Source organism: Ambystoma mexicanum, chromosome 4p, assembly GCF_040938575.1.
Source record: "Ambystoma mexicanum isolate Mex_15411 chromosome 4p, UKY_AmexF1_1, whole genome shotgun sequence".
NCBI lineage: Eukaryota > Metazoa > Chordata > Amphibia > Caudata > Ambystomatidae > Ambystoma > Ambystoma mexicanum.
Genome location: NC_090927.1, coordinates 815,343,927 through 815,364,736, shown reverse-complemented (window position 1 = coordinate 815,364,736; position 20,810 = coordinate 815,343,927). Strand labels below are relative to the sequence as shown.

The following is a 20,810-nucleotide window of genomic DNA, read 5'->3' as shown; positions in this document are numbered from 1 at the left end:
GTCAGCATGCACATTTTCTATCAGGTTCCTACCATTTGGAATGTACATTACTCAAAAAACGCCTAACCTATTCTATGCATGCTTGGCCGGACTATAGAACCGGGCAATAGCAGGGTTAACCATAATCCTTTTGGTGCCAAAATGGTAACATGTACAATAACCGAAGCAACACATACCAAGGCACCGCAGCTTTGCACAAGCAATGCAGACTTTCACATGCACACAGACATTAGCCTTACATGTGCACACCCAGCCTTTCTTTCACATGCAGCATAGCTTTTGACATGATAATTTCACGTGCATGCACACTAAAGATTCACATATGCACGCTCATCCCTTCACATACATGTGCTCTGCATCCTTTCATATGCATGCACACAACAGCCTTTGCATGTGCACTCTCAGCCTATCATACTTAAAGGCATTGCAGTCTGAGCGGAATGCATGCAGAGCTCAGCAAAGGCGGGCAGGTAAGATAGGCGAATTAGAAGCCAATTGATTTAGGAAGCAAGAGGTGTGAGAAAGGAACAGATGGAAGAATAGCAACGGAGAAGAGATACGGGGGGAATAGACGAGAGAACGTTATAGGGTCTAGTGGATAAATGAGAGAGAAAATTGAACAGAAAAGGGGTTAGGAAATCAATTAAGGGTGCAAAAGTGAGCAAAAAAGTATTGAAAATGAAAGAATGCTGGGAGCAGGGGTGAAAGGAATAACAGACATGGGAAAGGCCAACTCATTCAGTACCATCCCGACTCCCTCCCAATACTTACAGCCAAAGACAGAGAAAAGCTCTGTCACAGCAGTCACTCTTATTTGCAGTTTCCATCTGTCAAAGTGCTCATTAAAAGTAAGCATTGGGGGCAGCATGCGGCTCTGCTTTCCTTTGTACAGGCCCTGTGCTGTCCTGGAGCTTGGTGCAGAGAACGATAAATGTGCTCATCTTTGCTGACATCACATCATAGTGCAACATTATTTATAAAATGAAAAGCAATTAATCATTATTGTATCGTAAAAATTGCGATTTGATGCCGCTTATTTTATGCTTTGAGATGCTACTGGGTAAGCACTGACATAGGAGCACACATCTCCGCGAGGAGTCACGCATGGAACGGACACCTAGGCAACACTAAATTGATGAACATTACCCATTGCATACACAGGGGATGGGGAAAAAAAAGAATGAAATGCTGCCCGAGCGTTAGGGAAAATTTCTCTTATGACTAATTTAACTCTATATTTGTGGACCCCCCAAACTTTTTGCTTTTGTTTCAACATCCTGAACTGTCTTCTGCAAGTGGAGCACAACCTTTAGCTGCACTCCACTGGGCTTTCGCTCATCGTTACGGGAAAACTGACACGTCCTTCAGGCTGTCAGTACTGAGAAACTTTGTTTCTCTAAGCCTTTTGACTTTGTTGCCACTTTCAGTAAAATGTTATCGTTGCGCAAAGTAAATTACTGTACTGCGCAACGGGGTCCTTATGTTTTCTGGCCCTAGTCATTTACTGAGAATTTTTTGGTGACTGGACAATATGCCTACGAGTGGACTGGTGACAGCAGAAGCTTTTTCATGTACTTTTCTAACTTTTACCGAGCCATACAGCATATACCGCGTTTGGCTCATGACTTTGGCTAGTGTCCGTCATGGCTGTGCCACAAGGTCTTGTCTACTCTTTTTGCCATTTTGTCCATTGGCCTTCTCCCTGGTCTTTGTGACCTGGGAATTCTGTATTTGGGCATGCAGTTGCCTGTGAAAGCTGCGTCTTTCAATGGCTATTGCAGGTCACGTGTGTGGGTACCCAGCAAGTGGGCTGGGACAGTCTGGTCCCCGATTGGAGCACTGCTGGCATGCATGAGTGAGGCAGGTCTTAACAGGTCCAAATCGACCTGTAGACGGAAGCAAGTATTCAGGAGAGTCAAGCTGACCCAAGAACTATCCGGAACCGCGCAGAAGAGGTCAGGTTGCAACCGCCGGCATGTTTCCCTCGCTCACCTGGTAATAATAAACTAACAATCTCTCGTACGGGCATGCGGTTGCACAAAGGACTATTTCGGAGGCATTGGGGGTTGCCGTGGCGACGCTGGCACTTGACACTGCTGCAGTCATGTGTCCCGTCTGCTTTCTGCTCACGTGACTCCCCGCTGCTGCAACGCTGATATAGTCACGCCCCCTTCCTTCCTCCGGCACTTCCGATTGTTTTTCTACGGACATCAACAGCAGCGCTTCATGTAATATTGAACTCCCGGTTTCTGACCCTTGCCTGTTTTTTGGACTTCGCTCGCCTTGCCCCTCTGTCTATCCCTTGCTGAACTGCTACGACCCGGACCGTGTTATTGGCTGTGCTTTTGTCTCGTGAATTTCTTCTTCTGGTTGCTCGTGGATTTATGACCTGGACTGCTTACGGTATGCCTTGCTTTATGGACATTGTTTAATCTCCTCCACAATGAACTGTGCTGGAAAATACATCTCCTAGGCGTACTCGTGCCGGCGGGAATAGGGTGTTTTTCTGTGCTGGACTAGAGACTGCCTGCAGCACTTGTGAAACTAGGCGTCCTCGTTTCGGCGGTGTAGGTGGAGTTCTTGCTTCATTGTGGATTTTTGGAACTATTTGCTTTTCAAGATTACGTCTTGCTGTGCTGGTGCTACAAAAGAGGTTCTGCTTTTGGACACATAGGTAAGCAAACTATACTAGTGCCTGGTATTATCCGATTCTATTCCAATCCTAGGCTTACCTGTGGTGTGTTATGTTTACTGTAGATTTACTATCCGATTCCATTGCTGGCCATTTCTTACCTATCATCCCAGGATCATCTTGGTTATAGTCAGGTGGGTTACCAATCATCATTTGTGCTACTTGTACCGTCCATCAATCAGTTGTTAACCCAGTCTTTTCTTTGCGCTCAGCCTGTTCTTAAGTACACCCGAGTATTGCATTGGTGGGAAGAACTCATTACTGCACTACGAGTTCAAGAGTACCCAGTGTCCTTCAGGCCCTTGGTTCTGACAGAAGAAGGCTGGAACCATGAGTCACTGTTGTCCTGGTAGAGCTCTGCTTTGTGCTCGATCTTCGAAGACCTCTAAAGGTGCATCAAATCTTTGGAGTGGTGGGACAATCACTCTCAACAGCTCCTGGTTGCCCTGCAAAAGAGCGTGTTTCAGAAGGGTCCCCGAGCCATCCAGCTCGAAACTTGGCACCCGTGAAGGAGCATTGTCGCATCAAGTTTTGCCTTGAAACTTTGGGGAATCCTAGCTCGCATTCCAAAGCACCTTTTTGCTGAATGTTGTTGTCCCAGCTGCTTTGGGCCGTGAAAGAGAAGAGTCATCAGATCGCGAGAGTTGGGTATGTGGGATGTTTATATCCACGCATCCAAGCCCTACCTCAAAACTGTGCAGTACTGACATGGAAAACATCATGATGGCCAGAGATTCCCAGAAAATGCCCAGGGAAGTGCATGAAGAATAGGCTGCCACCCATTTTGCCGATGTTATGGGCACAGAAGGGCACTGCCTAAAACCACCATTGGACTACCCACACAGTAGCCTGAAACCATTGGGAATGGCAATGCTGATTGCCAAAAGCAACCTAGAATTGTGGGGAATTCATTTTCTTAAATCCCAAAAATGGTTGCATTACCAGTGCTCACCACTATCAGAAAGCCGGCGTTTTAAAACAACACCAGACTTTTTTTTTGTGTAAAACTGAATAAATGAACCCAAAGCAGGCCAAAGAAAGACTTACTGAGAGGTGGATCCAATGTAAAGTTATATTCTGAAGTGACTTGAAGGTTTATAACAAGACTGGCTGAGCTGTGGATTTTAGCAGTTTAAGTAAATTTGGACTGAAAGACACTAAAAATCTAAATGTTTAAAAGAAATGAGTGACCTACTTTGAGTGTCACATAGGTTGCAATTGTTTAAATGTCATAGTTTTAAACTTAGAATCAGCATTCTAGCTGCATATGTAAAATGGTTAGTTTTATTTGAATGCAGAAAACTGGGTAACTAAAAGTGACATTAGCTGGGGGCTGGCTTAAGGAACTGAATTCTGCCTACCAGCTACCCCCGCCAGGAGTTGAGACTTGCACAACTGCTGTGTTCCCAGGCCTACCTGCCTTTTGCTCTTCCCACCCAAAAGGGATATGACACTTCTCTGATTGAATTACCAAAGGGACTGCTAGAGACTAAACATAGGACCCAGGCAGAGGGTTTATTGAAGTGGCCATAAATGGCTTCCTCTTGAACAATGGGCCTTCCAGGGCCCAGGCAGATGGTTTATTACAGGGGTAATAAAAATGGCTTCATCTTGGCAGAAACTGGGAGGGGGAGAAACTGGAGACAGAGGCTGAGCTTGAAGAAAGTGGAAAGACTGGTTTCTGTACCATGTGACCTGAAAAGACACACCCCTGTAGCCAGAATATGGTTTTAGAAAAAGATGAATAACTCATAGTACGGACTTGTCATAATTATTTAAATGATACCATAATTCTTGTGATTTTTCTGCCCACATTTTAAGAGGTTTTTTAGAACCGGTGGCATGATCTGGGGGCAAGCTAGCAGTTAAGAGGGTATTACTTAAAATGTATGCATGTTAAAAATCTGATACTTCATCAATTAATGCCTGCATGCCTTGCACACATTTGGGTAAATTTGAGTAAGAATCTGATATTGGTAACCTGATTAAAAAGTGCAAATGTTGCCATTTCTCAATGCAAGCTCTCAGGAAGAGCAGATTTTGAACAGGGGATACCTCCTGTGATATGTGATGGGTGCATGTCATTTTAAACAAATGTGTACCTGTGCAAATTTGATCAAATATAGATTGTGTGTAAAGTTGACAGGGGTGGGTTCTCTGTACCATAAACAGACCTCATCATGATGACACTTCATTTCATTCCCCCAATCAAGGGGAAGAGGAGGAAGTGGCCAATGACAAGTGGAGAGGGGTAGGGCCTAGGAAGCTAGCCTTTCCACCCATTTTCAAAACACATAAAAGCAGACAGTCAGGACAGATAGGGACATTCAATTCCATTTGCTGCGGAGCATGCTGCCGGACCATACCACATCCAGAGATCCAGACTTCAAATCCATCAATCTCCAGAGAAAGCTGTGCAGAAAGATCCAGAAGCAGTGCTGTACCCAGAGAGAGCAGAGCTGACCCAGACCACTGTTAGCAGAACCAGAGAGCTGACCCAGATCACTGTGAAGTGCCGAGACCAGACCAGAGTCCAGTCTAAAACCTGACCAGATCCGTGGCGAGGCCCATTCTATTTCTAAATATATTGTGAGTACCTAGCAGAACTGTGCAGAACCAATCTCTTAGTTAAAATAATATAATTCAATCTATTTTAATCTAAGTAGAACTGCCTAAAAGCTGTCACCTGTCATTTTCTAGCTGCTAGCTGTCACTTTGAACTTTAAAATTTCAAATCTGAAAAACGACCTTTACCATATCGCTCATATCTCCGTGACCGTTTGTCTTAAAGACTTGCAGTAACTTTCCTCTGAAAGCTTAGAATCTTAGCTTTTCAACGAACCTAGAACCGCATTCCTATTCCATACACTTTTGCCGCAATCGCGAAAAACGCACTCGCATATTTTGCCGCGATTTGCGATTTGGCCCGATTTCTTTACTTGTAAAAAGACAGCTGCTGTTGCCTGAACTACTAAATTTCGTTTGCCTCTTAAGAACCATCCCTGAATCATTGCTAGAGTGAGCCTGGACTAATATTAACTTGATACCACTCACCCTGAACCTCTAGAGGGAATTAAAAGCATTTTAGCATATTTTTCACTTCATTGCCAGCACATATAAAAGCATTTTGGGCCTGTGTTTCAAACTTCTGTAGTCTAAGCTTGCTGGGGTGAACTGAATTACATTTGATTGCATTTCTGAGAACTGTGTGCTTTCCTTCCATTTCCTTGCATTGCATAAAAGGGGGGGTGAATTGTCCAAGAAAGTGATTACATTGTCTTTTGCTGAAATCCAAGTTATTTTCTGTACTGCATTTCATTCCACATTGCATCCATTTGAAACCATCAAAGTATTGTTGCTGTCTTATCCATCCTATCACCACTCATCATTGATTATAAAGAAGTGTGGTAGTGCCAGACTATCCATTATTGATTACTGCTCAGATTAAGTGTGATATTCAATTATTAATTTATTATAAAGTGTGATATATATATATATATATATATATTGTCTAAATTATCAAATAAACCTTTTAAACTTGCAAAACAGAACTCCTTCTTGGGTCAGGGGGATTCCAAGAGAGGGGTGTTATATAGGGGTAGTCATCCAGAACGCATGAACTGGACATAAAGATATATCAATAAGGGTTTCCATTCAGTATCCCAGACTAGGCATCGACTTAGCTGTAGTGTTGAATTGAATCCTCTTACAGGTACCCCTGTGTAACTGTGTGTCAGGGACGGACGCTGAACGTAGTTTCCCTACTTTTCTTGTTGTGCCCAGAGACCAGCTGCATCAGTGTTTTCTTTGTTCTTCAACCGAGATGATAGATACTGCTCCTGGTGTAAACCGGAACCTGCATCTGCACCCACATCTGTACCCGCACTGCCTGTGTAATTTGAAGCCGAATCAAGGGCAGAAAAATCGTACCTCTGGCGAACCCTCCAGGCCTGCCAGGTTTAGACCCGAACCAAGCTAAGGGCGGCGAGTACTGAAACCACTTACTGGTGGCCCCTTGTTCATCCATTGAATTTAATGCACAGAGGATCCCTTGTGGTCCTCTCTTTGGCTTGGGTAGCCTCCACTTCCCAAAGTCCTTCAAAAGTTGGGAATAGCTTTGTTCATCGCAGCAGATCCTCCCCTAACTGTTGTTGTCCGTTTTCACCCTTCAAATCCTGTCTCTAAAGTTGCCAGCTCCTTAGAAATTGTACTTTGTGGCTTTACGCACGACCGAGTGCTTTTACGCGTGCATCGAACATTGATCACAAGGCTCCATTCATTGTAGGGCTTGACCTATAACGTTAGGGTTATCCATCTCTGAAGACTGTCTATTCTATAAAAGTGGCCTGCCCTTTTCCCTTGCAGGTTTTGGCAGTGTTTAGCACTTTACAGCATGGACATCAGTGACTGAATATATTTTACAAAGTGTGTTGTTTGAGTGGTGATTTTACTGGCCATTTCATTATTCACTTTCGTTTATTCCTGGGCCTAATGAATTGCATATTTTCGTATGCTACTGTCTAAGGGTAATTATTGGTGTCTTACTGTGCATGCTCATCAAAGACCTCAGATCACCCCCACTCCTCCCGAGACTTAGCCAGACCAACTCACAGTAGCTTGGAGAGCAGTCAAGGCTATCTTCCCAGAAGTGTTCCCTTTTTCCACTGACAAGGGTGGCCTCCTAAACCTCTGTTCACCATCCATTCCAACACGGAGTACTGCAAAGGAAGCAGTGAAGTCATAGCTGATCAAGCAATAGCTGATCATCAATTGGGATTCGAGTCAAAAGTACATTTGTGGATATATACAAAGGCTGCTGCCATAGTTTCTACACGAAAATATATTCACAGATGTACGTTGTTGTAACGAATAAGGTATGAAATAAATGCCTCCCAAGCCCGTGGGATAACTTACTGCAAAACAAGGCAAGATCATGGTGTCTGGCAGACTACCCCTTCTCACAGCTTGTCTTCTCCCTCTAGAGTTGAAGTCCAGATGCAGGCCAGCTGGAGGGTTCTTCTTAGACAACTCATCGCCGGTTTATAGTCATAATCTCGAATACAAATATGTCGAAAGTCAAAAAGTCGAAAAAAAAATGTCGAAAACAAAAATGTCGAATTTATTTTTTATGACGTTTTTTTTTCAAAATGGGGGGGTTCCCCCCAACCCCCGTTTTTTCTTTTTACCTATTTTTTTATATAAACTAGAGCCCAAAAAAAAATATCGAAAAAAAAAATAATTCGACATTTTTTTTTTCTCGACATTTTTGATTCGACTTTTTTGCCATTCGAAATTTTGTATTCGATATTATGACTGGACACCCTCATCGCCATTGACAAAGTCTGGAGGCAGGTAAAACGCAGCAGCAGCAGCTTGTAGAGGTATGCAGGTTTATTACAGACCAGGATAACAAGTTCAGGATTGGTGGGAGAAAGACAGACAGACATAGTGGAAAAGCCAGAAGATCCGGGCATCCCACACCCAGGATGGTCCGGTCTAACTGCCCTAATTGATGGAAACAAAAGGATGGAACACTAACATGAACACTCAATTTCTTAATCTCATGGAGGATTAAGAAGAGAATTGGTTCTATGGTTGCTGGTGTTTTCTGCTCAACATTTTATATTGGAATTGCTTGCATACAACGAATACCAGCTTGATAACTTGGGCGATGAAAGAATAGGCCTCTCACCAAGGGTCCATTGCGTAGCGTATCACTTACTTTCAGGTTCTTCCATAGGATTCCAAATAACTGGTGCAGACACATATTTATGGGAATTTAGGGAGAAGCAGATGGTCCCAACCAGTCACATGGCTTCAACAATTCAAACATTCAGACAACCAGCCAGTCAATAGTGATCTACACATACAAAATGTGCAGGCTTCCTCCTGGACATACTCTCAGGAAAGCAACCGCTCTCCTGTAACGTTACTTCTTGTGCTGCTTGCTGGGACAAAGATTGCGCTATTAAACTGGACCCCACCAGAAAAATCAAGAAGTTGCCATCTTATACTATTCATAATGATACAGCATACAAATGGAGACAGACTTCAAAGCTCCCACGTACGTTTTGGGACTTCTACCCCTGCATTTGTAACGGGGAAACTTAGGTATACAAGTCCCAGAATGCAAAGATAAGATAGGACTTAACAAGCACCTCGGAAAGGAATATGACAGGTTGGTATTTATGCTGCCAACCTGTGCCTGTTCATGTTGTAATGAGGGTATTTTGGCAAACGTAAATATTAGTTGGGCTTGAACTGTAAAATATATTGGAAAGCAGTGGTGTCCATAGAAATCAGTATTATTGAGGGAAACCAGGAGGCAAAAAAACACAAGGGGGTGTGGGGTCGTGGCGGCACGTCAAGGATCAACACGCCAGACTGATTTAAATATACCTATATTTTACCAGGTTGGTTAAAAAAATTAAAAAAAGAAGATGAAGAGTGGTAATAAACATCCTAAAAGGTTAACTCACATTCAGCAGTTGCTAAAATGCACTATGCATCCAGAAAGATACTGCATTTATTTTTTAGCTCAAACAGATATCATACCCAGCGCAACTTCAAATAATGTGTAGTTAGAGGTGGTATTTAGCAGAAGCTGCATCACTCTCAGCTCTAAATAATAAGTCTTATGTTAAACTGACACTTTTTGACTGCGTATCACTCATACTTCATGTTCAAATGATGGTCAAGGACAGTCTGTTAAACAGATGAACTATCACCAACAGGCACAGAGTACAAGAGGAAAGGTGGCAACTGCTTCCATGGTTCTTTAGCAATGGTTGCAGGAATCTCCTGTTGGCCCTATAGAATTGTTTAAAGTTTCTAGCTGTACTTCCCAGTGTCGGCTGGTGAATTTTTTTATTTGGAGCGACGTAAATATTGCCCCCAAATATACCAGAGAGACCGAGTGTAGCAAGGGATCCGTACCAATCGAGAGTGATATGGGGTTCACGGGGGTACATACTGGCTTAAAATGGTGCATTTTACAGCACACATTCTTTGAAAAATTGGGTAAAAAGCTAGCAGTTTTCAATTGGTTTTGTAAGCAACTCATGAAAAAATCCAATAGATGCAAGTCACCAACAGCTCACAGGAGCATTTCCCCAACACATTTGCATGATGTCTTTGCCCACAATATATGCTAGCATAAAAGCGTTCATGCTTGCGGAGCCCATACATTTCCATACTGGCTGTACCAATCTATGCCCGTATTTTCATATAAGAACATACTCATGTTTGCTTTGCACATAATGCCAGTAATGATACCATAAGAAAACGTATCCACTCTTGTTCTGCCAATATATGGCAGTACACCACGTAAGAATATACTCCAGTTGGCTTTACCATTAAAAATGCCATGCCACAGTATGAAAACATGCTCAAACTGGCTACATCAAGATGTCAGTCTAGCCATGTGATAACACTTATCATGCTTGCTTTATCAAAGCTGGCCAATACAAAACGTCATGCCACAGTAAGAAATTGATAAGACTGGCTGCATTAAAATAAATGCCAGTCTAGCTATCTATAGCACTTACCATGCTTGCTATATCACAGATACCCAGGAAAGGAATACCATGCCTGCACCCTGGGCCACCCAGTGCCTCATACAGGGAGCCGTTGTTGCGCAACACCCACCCCCCAACTCACCAGCTCCTGCCAAAATCAGCTCCACAGCCCAGCACAAGCACACATATTCACACACATCATGCACTCGCTCATTCACACAAGACATCTACGCATACATACCTTCACCTTTAAATGAATGTACCTTCTGCCCCAGTCCTGAAGCTTCCTCCAAGTGCTTCAGCTCCGGTATAGCAGGAACAGGAAGCAAAGAGTGCTTCCTGGTTCCTGCACATTCGCGCCAGAGCGCTGATGACGAAGTGCCCCGTTCTGTTTGTATGTGCAGGTGCACCTCCTTGCACATACACACATGCAGTTCCGAGCGTGCATCCCTGATGGGCCATGCAAGGCTGGGGAAGGAAAACAGCCCTGGCTTTGCACGGCATATTGGAAATGCACGGCTGAGTAGCAGAACTGTCAAACGGAAACCGCGTTTCCCCATGACAATTCAAGCCAGCCCAGAATCGCTCCCTCACTTTACTCTGGGCTGGCTCCTCCACAATAGGCGAGAGCGTGCCGGTGGGTCGGCGCCACTTCCCCCATTATGGACGGGCAGTCACTGGTACAACCTCAATGAATCCATGCACAGGGTCAGTGTGGCTGGAGATGAAATATTGTGAAATCGTGTACATAAACTGCACTGTTGGTAATGCAGTGATTTTTAGAAAATTAAGGGATCCATAGACATGCCCTGCAGTAGAAGACTACCAGGGTAGCTCACCAGGTTGAGTGACTGTTGCTGAGATGTTATATATTAAAACCGTTTGTAAATCGTATAACGTTTTGCAATTCCTTTTAAAAAACAAGCGCTATAAAGTGTATTTGGCCAGGGGATGGATTGGGCTGGTCGCTTGCTTATTTGTAGTTTGGGCGGGGGCTGGGGAATTCAGTCCCAGTGGTGGAAATCAAAAGCTGGCACTCATGAACCTTAGTTCAGTTTCCTAATAACTGCTGTGAGCACAATAGAAGCATGTATTTGTGATTAGGCAGTTTGATAAGCATAGAATATCTTTAATAGCAAAATATCCTGTGATAAAACACAAAGGAAGAGGCACACAAATCTCAGGGTATTTGTGCGTTAGTCAAACTAAAAAATAAAAATTAAAAAAAAAGTAAGCACCGTTTAAAGAAAATAGTGGATGCAAGTTTAAAAAGCATGTTTCAGTTTGTAAATGTCTTTTTTGTTTTTTTCTATTTAAGTGTAATCTGCACATTTGGAAAACAACAGTGTGCCGAGTATGTAGGAAGTCTGTTTTTAACAATACTAGCCATCACCCCGGTGATGGTCATGGCCCATTGATTTCCGTGGTGTCCCTTTCAGGCAAGAAACGCAGGTTAAGCAAATAAAGAGGCTGCAAACGCGAGAATGACGGCTGGGCAAAGGTGCATCCTCATGACTCATGGATAGACTACTTTGCTAGAGTGGGGGCGAGCCACCAATTAGGGGTGAGAAAAAGAGCAAATAGGCTGGGGGGTTGCCCCCACTCTAGGGACGCCTATGTTGGAGAGGATGCGAGTAAAAGTGACACCTGGAAATCAAACTTTTTTCACTTAAGATTACGGTAGAGTGAGACCCTCCGAAAGGTACCACTGTGCACTGCTGTGATGACATGCCATTCTAGTCGTGCTGCTCACCTTAGACACTGAGGAGGTACTGCTGGTCATATCGCCTGCTATGGTTCCGCTTAGGCGCTTGATATCAGTAGCTTTTTCCCGCGAGCCAGACCATGCATTCATAGGGCAGAGGTTAGAAGAGGCAGAGAAGAACAGGGCTTGTCGCAAGCAAGTTCGGCACTATCAATTCAACTTAATGCAGAACGCCCTTTCCAAGTGCAGAAAACAAGGGCGCCATCTTAGAAAGGTTCTTTCATTTATAAATGAGGCTGCATGGCCTGTTATTTCAACAGATAATTGCAATTCATAGCAAATATAATATTAGAAAGCATGCGTCCGAGCATCAAATCGTTTAATTCTTTTTTAAACAATAGTGTACATTTATTGTCATATACATATATAGATAACTTTCCAGGTACATTATGTTTAATGTTAGAATCCATAATTACATATAATCTCTGTTATCTTATATTTGACATAATCAATGTATGTTTGAACATGGTTTTATTGTGCACCTCAACATCCAGAGTTGGAGCAACGATATTTTCCTGTGGCCGCCTGTGCTTACGTGCATTGCTTCGGCCCTGCGTAGTCTTTCTTCCCTTTCTGCTAGGGATGCTGGTGGCGCTATCCAGCTACAGGGTGACACACAGATCTATACTCTCTTAGACACTTGGCTTGTGGACTTGGCAGTGCGCTCGGATGATAGATGTGTTCCTCCGATAAGACAGTGTCGCCCCGTTATACGGGCTGAGGGTAGGAGGGCAGATGGCAGCTTGTCAGTTCCGTCGAGCCATCGCTGCTCAGGTATCCACTCCGCCACCTGCAAGTGTCTTTTTTGTGATCCACCTCGGCGTTCTATTTCATATCATTCCCCTCTCTGTGTTTCTCGCCTTTTGTGCATGTTCTCAATTTATTGGCATCCGTGGTTCCAAATGTAATGCGGTATCTGAATTCCTTAATTTTAAAAATCCAATCCGATCGCACCCAGCTGGTTTGTATCATTTAGTGCCGGCCAGAGTATCAAGCAGTGCTAGTGGTACCCTGGCAGTGTCTGCGAAAAATAAAAAAATGAATGGGTTTTTTTAATCTGTTTTAGTTGGCCCAAAATATTTGGACTGGTGCTGTTGTTCGTGGGCATTCAAAGATCGTGTGTCCTTGTTCACTATTAGACTGACAAAGGAAATAGAGGTGTCTCATAAATTGTTCACATTATTGCAGAACTGGCCTTGCGTAAGAAGGCCACCTAGACTGGGTGGCCTTCTCGCACATGGCCATGGGAAAACTCGAGAACTCTGTCATTGATGCTTTTGCTGCAGGGTTTCTGTAATGAGCAGATTACTTACTGGTCATCTTCGTTACTCCTAGGCTACTCTTCCTTGTCACAGTACTTTAGCGGTAACTTGTCACAGCACTTTAGCGATAACCAGCATAAATACCATATAACCATTTTTTTGGTCCCAGTCTCCTCTACGATCTGACAATCCCATTAGTTGACTTCTGTCTTCTTGGGCTATGGGCCCCACAATCATTGTTGTGTGTTAGAGACATACACACCGTGACAAGGAAGAGTAGGACTATGAGCAATGAAGATTACTGGCAAGTAATACACTCATTGTTTCCACCACCCTCTTTCTCGTCCCAGTAATTACTTGAGAGTAATGCCAAATCCCTGCTAAGGAGGGACCTGTGATAACACAAAAAGGCCACCAAAGATGCAGAATACCACCCATTAACTTTACCTTCCACAGATCCATAGCAGCCCATCCTACCCTTTTGTTCTCCAACTATATTCACCTTTCACACAGTATATTCTAGACCGGGCACATCAGGGCTCCTGGTTTAGCAGTCCCGAAATTAACATTCCAGAGTTTTCCCCATGGACAAATGTAAAAGGTAGTTATAAGTCAAAAAGCTGCAGTTTTTTAATGAGGTGGCTGTAGCACACCTCAAGTCCATCATGCAGCCAAACACCACATGTTATTAACTACCTATTGCTTCTCTAAAGAGCTTCACAAAAGCAATCTGTTTGATACCATTCACATTTGGAACATATACTTTCTGCAGTCTGGTCTGTGGTCCTCCTTAATGGAGCCACATACACCCAAGCTATCAAAATACATTAATTTCCCTTTTATCACACTTAGAATTGTGAACATTAGCCTGCCCAGATCCTTAGAAGACTATGAATGTTGGCAATGCCGCACCTGGTTGGAATTGTGAACGTTTGCTTGACAGGATTGGGAATGTTAGCAATGGCACACTTGGTTAGAATTGTGAACATTGGCCTGCGCCAGACCCTAACAGGATTGTGAATGTTAGCAATACCACACTTAGCTAGAATGGTGAACGTTAGCCTGCGCCAGACCCTGACGGGATTGTGAATGTTGGCAGTGCCCCCATGTATCACTGTGTACCCTGCTTTCCTGTCCCCATGCTGTTGCTATATATCCGCATCCCCCTTCTGTTGCTGTAAGCCCAGCCCCCTGTCTCTTTGCGTCTGTGTGTCGCTGGGTCCCCTGCCATCCTGTTCACGTTCCTGGTCTCGGGCGCTTTAAAGATAACCATCATATCACATCACTACGCTTACTCTCTACTGTACACCATCATAAAACTAGAAAACAGCTATACCCCTGATCAATTCGGCCTAGCTGTTCACATATCAATACGACCCCATGAACACCTCATCACCCTAATAAAATGCAGCTAGCCGAGCACATTCCAGCCTTGTTGCTCACATAAGCGTCCTTCACGCCTAACGCAGCCAGAGCACAGTCTGGGTGTCCACCCACCAGACTGCACACATCCAACTGATATCTTCAGCACCACACCTAATGCTAGGATGCAGCCACCATCTGCCACTTACATCAGCTGCACACATATCTGGTGCACCCATGCACCCTACCACTCTACCTCTCTCTACTGACCAGAACTACGGTTCCCGAGGGCGTTAAACCTAACAGCGCTTTGAGGTCATACCAATGATATATAGAGCGCTATATAAATGCCAAACAACATAACTTTCTACATCACCCCATCCCTACATTTGTGCCATTTTATCTGCTTTCCCTTTCTATTATCTCCTTCCCAGGCTATTTCCTCTGCAGACTTCTGGTTACCCTGGGCAGTGGCACAATGCACCGGTCTCCCGATAAGCCAAGCGCTCTGAAAACCACTATGGTCGTGACGTGGCACCGTACAAAAGTCTTGTTACACAACATTTTCCTTTTAACTTTTTCTTCCCCCTGACACCCACCTCCTCTGCTGGTCTTCTAGGTCTGCAGACCAAGATCTAGATACACTTAGTGGGTACTACATTTATTCTAAGCCCATTTTTTTCCGCAGCATTTTTTGCTGAAAATGTTTCGACAAAAAAAATTCACACCCCACCCCCAATAAAGAAATAGATGAGATTTTTTTTTTGAGGAAATATTTTCAGCAAAAAAAACCTGCGATAAATAAACATAGAACCCGCTTAGTGGCGTCACAGTAGACCACCTCCTGGACAATTCTTAGGACTTTTAAACCATTACTGTCATGAATGGTGTAGTATAAAATATATTAAAAAAGAGAGAGCAACATAAAATAGCATACAAAATACTTTTTTTTTTAATCATTACATTAAGTTCAACTTACTTCTTTAACAAAGCATCAATCTGGTCTTCCATTTTCAACATTAACTATCCCCTCCCGTTTAATCCTCCCCTCCCCTATTCTCCCAGTTTTAACCAAGAGTCTTCAATCAAGTTCCCGCTCCCTTCATTGAGCCCGGTTTTGGGCCATGGGCGCTCCTTGACTCTTATCGAACATGTATCGTCCTGAGCAGATTCGGTTTGAAGAAACGGGCTTCGCTTTCTCCTACGTAGTCATGGAGTGGATCCCATGTTGCCAAGAAAGGTATTTCCCAGATTTAGTAGCACAAATGTTTTCCATCGCCATGACCCACCACACTTTGACCCACCACCAGGGGGTGGAGGGCCCTTCGATCATTTTCCAACGTTGGGGAATTGTCATTCTAGCTGCAGTCAGGTGTGTTATCAGAGCTGCCTTGTTTCTTGATGCACCATATTTACCATCTGACACTGTGCCCAGCAGAATTACTTTTGGGGACCATGGCAGATCGGACCCAGTTATGTCCTTGATGAGCCCTAACATTTCTTTCCAAAAGATGATCACTTTCAGGCACGTCCACCACATGTGGAACATATCCCCTCTATTACCGCATTGACGCCAGCACATTGGGGGTATGCCGGATTCATTTTGTGTAGGCGATTAGGGGTCAGGTGCCACCGGTAGCAGATTTTGTACGCCGATTCTTTGATCGATGCCGATCTAGAAAGTTTATGTGCTCTAGTCCATATTTGGCTCCATTCCTCTTCCAAGATCTCTTCCCCTATGTCTTTTTCCCATTCTTTCTTATATTGCAACAGGTATGATGTTTGAGACTTGTCCAGTAGACTATGTAGCCGAGTGATACCTTTCTTAGTGGAGCCCTCTCGTATGGTAAGTTCTAGGCCAGCCCAGCGGTGTTCGCAACCCTGCCTTCTTTGTCTCTGTATGGGAGAGCCAATGGCGCAATTGCAGATATTTGTACCTGTGTTGTTCTCCGATCTTGAATCTCTGCTTGCATGCCTCGAATGATATAGGGGTGTTTTCCTGATATACGTCTTGGAGCGTCAATGTTTTGGCCTCACTCCATCCCTCCCAAAACTTTGGTTCCAGTCCAGGGGAGAAGTCTGCATTATATGCTATTGGTGAGAGTGGGCCCAGACCCTTATGAATCTTGCTCCTGCAGGTGGCTTGGTTCCAGCCCCGTAGGGTTTGCTTGGTGGTTTCGGGTAGCGCTCCTCCATTTTCTCGGGTTTCAGGATTCAAGAATGGTAGGTTTTTTTTTAACGGTGTCGTTGTAGCTGCTTGTTTCAGCTTGCACCAGCCAGGCGTGAGCCTAGGGCTTGCCCACTTTAGTATTGGTGTCAGGTGTGCCGCTAATATGTACCTCTCTATGTCCGGGACTCCCAGCCCCCCAGTAATGTAGGACGTATCATGATTCGCCTTTGGATTCGAGGCTTCTTGTTGTGCCATGTAAATTCAAGGATTGCTCCTTGTAGTTCTGTAATAAGCCTTGGTGGAATGTCTAACGGAATTGAGCTCAAAACATACAGGAGTCTAGGAAGTAGGGTCATTTTTGTGGCTGCTATTCTCGCAAACCAGGAGAATACACAATACTTAAGAAAGGACTTTCTTTTTTGTTCCGTTGTTCACCCTACTCTTTAGTCTCCTTCACTACTTTGAGACATCCTAAGAGCCTTCAGGAGATACAAAATTAAGCAACAAAACAGCATGCGCATCCTTTCCGTGTTTCTGTGAAAGACTTCCTACTCTGCCCCTCAGCATGTTGAACTAGCCAGTCTAAGGGTAATTCAACAGACATCTTGGCTTTATCAGTGCAAACAGACTTCTGAATTGTTTCACGTTAAAACAGGAGATGGCACCTTCAAATGAAAAGGTTAGCCACTGGAGCTAGGTTGGAGGCAAATGTTGCAATTGGATGCGTGTGCGAGGTGCAGAGGGGGGATTCTTTAACCCTCTGTCTAATTTCTCCCTCCACCAAACACAAAGGACTGTGTGCTTGCCCGGGCTGTTTCTGGAAATCCCTTAAAGGAAAGAGGTAATGGAAATATGTTCACTGAATGAGCTAAAACGCCCTTCTCCTTGCTGCTTGAACTTGGAGTGATTGCAGCTTGAGAGGACAGCTCCTGCCCAGGAAATCCTGTTGGAACATATAATGGCAGACTCGATGGAAATGCTTGATCCTCCTTCCTCTAGAAGTTCCAGATTGGGAAGTTAAGAAGAGGGAGAACCCGTTGATCCTGTAAATGAAGACGCAGCTTTCAAAAAGGGTGAAAGATGAGAGCAAAAAATGTCTGGTTGGATCCCGATATGAAGGCCAATCTGCTGAGGACTACTTGACAGAAATCATGGGTGGTGACAGAAATCGTGGATGGTGTCGTGCTATCTATTGAGAAGATTAAACAGGCAGTATTGGAAATGAATCAATCCATGGTCAAGAAGCTTACTGAAGAATTGCAAACTAGAGTCTCTGTATGTGAAGACAGACTGTTGGCTCTGGAAAATAAAGTGTGAACCATGTCAATACTTCTGGAGGAGGCAGAGAAAAAAATCTCTGATCAAGAAAATGATAAAAAATCAAACGTAAGGATTACAGGTTTCCCAGAGGGTGTAGAAAGTGGCCGCCCTATAAACTTCCTGCAAAAGATATTGCCAAACTTGCTAACAGGAAAAATGCTGGACATTGAACGAGCACACCGATCCCTTTCTGGTAAAGTTTTTACGGTACCCAGTGAAAGAAATGCTGCTGAAAATAGCCAGAGAACTGGGGGTATTGAAATGGGGTGAGAAACATACAATCATGCTCTTTAAAGATTTCAGTAAAGAAATTACTATGCAAAGAAAGCAGTTCATTGAAGCTCAGAGACTGGCCAAGGACAAGACATGATATATCCAGCTATATTACGAGTGGTTGTTGATGGAACTACACACTCAATCTCTGCCCACTTCAAGGCACTCTCTTTCCTGAAAGAATTGCACCCTAATCTCTCTTAAACAAGAACAAGAAGCCAAAAACATTGATACTTGTGGTATTTACACTTTCATGGAGGTGACTGTTTTAACCTTATTAACTAATATTTTTGTAATTTATTTTATCCTACAACACGAAAAATTGTCACTTTTCAGTGGAAATCCGTTGGTCATAAGTCGTTGCGTGACACGTGACAGACTTTGAGAGGGTCCTAGCCTTTAGTAATTCACAGCAACCTACAATACCATGGCGCTTAAGGGAAGCATTCATACTTCCTTGATTCTCCGGCTGTGAGAGAAACAGCCTCATTGTTCCTTCTTCGCTCATTCGTGGTGTGCGTAGCACGTTGCTCCCACACATATGTGGAACCCCTGGACTTCAGAATACAGATTTAGCCACGCAAACTCTGAATGTTCTTTCTTGGCTGAACACTGTCTTCGGTAACCTAATGAGTATTAAACTTGTGTGTTGGAACTGGATTGCGTTACCGTGCCGGGTCGTATTTATCACACCTAAACAGTGGGACACAACAGGAAAAAGTACAAGCTTACAGTAAGATGTGCACAGGGAAACCAATTGCAGGAATGTAATGGAGTGGATCGCTTGAATGGGTTTGGTAGCTTGAACGTATTGCTACTGTAAACCTGATGACTCATATCCCCGTTCCTCCTAGTTCTTCCTCATGGCGCCAGCTGAACTGCAGCGAGGCAGCATTAAAATATCTGAATTCCGTATTACATTTTTGTCGCGACTGCTTCACTGTGTGCTTCTAAGCATTGAAATTGAATATTATGCGATGTTGCTATGTTTGAATGTCAAAAATGTATGTATAACTAGCTGAGGGGCATAGTGTTGTGCTTTATCTATATTTATATCTTATGTCCATTTAAGAATGTGATCTTTGACTATGTGCCATATTGTTACTTTTCAAGACATGATACTAGACTTAGAATCTATATAAAGTTACACATGTTTGACTAGATAAGTATGTGTCTGAGTGCGTGTACGGAAAAATTAAATGTATGTGCGTGTGTATGTAGAAGATAGGTATTTTCACAAATATGAATTGAATATAGTTAGACAATTGTATACATGGGTGAGTGTATGTTTGATAAATAAGTCAATCGTGGTGTATATGTACTAGATTGACACTTCTGATTTAGATTGGTTTATTTATATATTATTTGGTTATTGTAACCCTGAACTCATTAGTTGAGATGCCTCTGGTTGTGCAAGTTTAGATGCAATTACTGTGGTGTGTTGTATTAAGATGTGCCTGTCATCTAAATTCTATTTGTGGGTGGTGCTACTGCCTCTCTGCTATCTTTGGTTAACCGGTTCTAGTTTCGTAAGTAGTAGACCAGAATCTAAGTGTTAAGCTTGATTAATTGTGTAAAATGTTCAACAGTTTCTTTAATGTGTTAATTCCTGCCCCCCTTTCTTCTTTTTGTTTGTTTGTTTCTTTTCCCACCATTTCCTCCTTTTATTTTTGGTTTGTGTTCTTTGTGTGCGTGCCTTTTGGGGATTTTCTTCAGAGCCACCATTCTGTGACACTTTTTGCATTGCAATACTTGAGTCTTTATGTACATGTAATAGTTTTGGTAATATGTGTTTGATACAACGTAATCGAAATCAAGACATACATTAGTTTTTAAAAATTGATTAGCAGATTTTGCAAATAAATTTGTTTTGGAATAGCAATGAATTTATTAGATAAGCAATTTTGTACTAATATTAATGTCACCAGAATTAGTTGTACCCCAAGATATAGAATTAGCAAGAATGCAGGAATAACTTCTATGTACCTCTGAAGTATAACATCAGTGCAATGTCTGTAAAATATATAGGTTCGCTGCATGAATGGCCAAACAAATAAAGCTCTAAAAACATTTTTCAGTTCAAGGATTTGTGGCTGGGTCATGCAGTCAGTTTTGCAGCATAGTGCTGTGTCCTTCATATTGTTAACAAGACATCAGTTAAAGACTCAATAGTGTGTGCATGTGCAATTTTTATTTTATTATATGAAGTTACATATATAACCCTAGTTTCTTCCTGTAGTACTCCTGGTCCAAACATAATCTACATGGAGCTGTGTGGGTGAAAGCAGGGGCACACATTTTTTGTTGGGTGTATTTGCCTTTTTTAAGTAAGTAACATGGGCTGATACACCCCTTATCTGTAGGGCTGAGGTCACTGACATTGCCTATGGATAAAATGCTAATTTCTGTTCTTGCCACCAATTGGTGGGTCAAATGATTTGCCCAGGAT

The 20,810-nt window shown here is 43.2% G+C and overlaps 2 protein-coding genes across 7 annotated transcripts in view; one reads left to right on the top strand and one right to left on the bottom strand.

Annotated features, from left to right (window-relative positions):
* ORC3 (origin recognition complex subunit 3) overlaps positions 1-12,092 on the bottom strand; it is an 876,882-nt gene extending 864,790 nt beyond the window's left edge. For 2 of the 4 annotated variants that reach the window (XM_069606386.1, XM_069606387.1), the window contains exon 1: positions 11,963-12,092. In XM_069606386.1, the coding sequence (XP_069462487.1) occupies positions 11,963-12,064 (102 nt within the window). In that variant the 5' untranslated portion in view covers positions 12,065-12,092. The remainder of the gene's footprint in view (positions 1-11,962) is intronic. The other 2 variants (XM_069606390.1, XM_069606388.1) reach the window with 2 other exon arrangements.
* A 421-nt stretch (positions 12,093-12,513) lies between these two features.
* The window catches only part of RARS2 (arginyl-tRNA synthetase 2, mitochondrial), an 816,998-nt gene continuing 808,701 nt past the window's right edge, over positions 12,514-20,810 (top strand). For 2 of the 3 annotated variants that reach the window (XM_069606383.1, XM_069606384.1), the window contains exon 1: positions 12,557-12,748. In XM_069606383.1, the coding sequence (XP_069462484.1) occupies positions 12,710-12,748 (39 nt within the window). In that variant the 5' untranslated portion in view covers positions 12,557-12,709. Of the gene's footprint in view, positions 12,749-20,810 lie in introns of all 3 variants that reach the window. The other variant, XM_069606382.1, reaches the window with a different exon arrangement.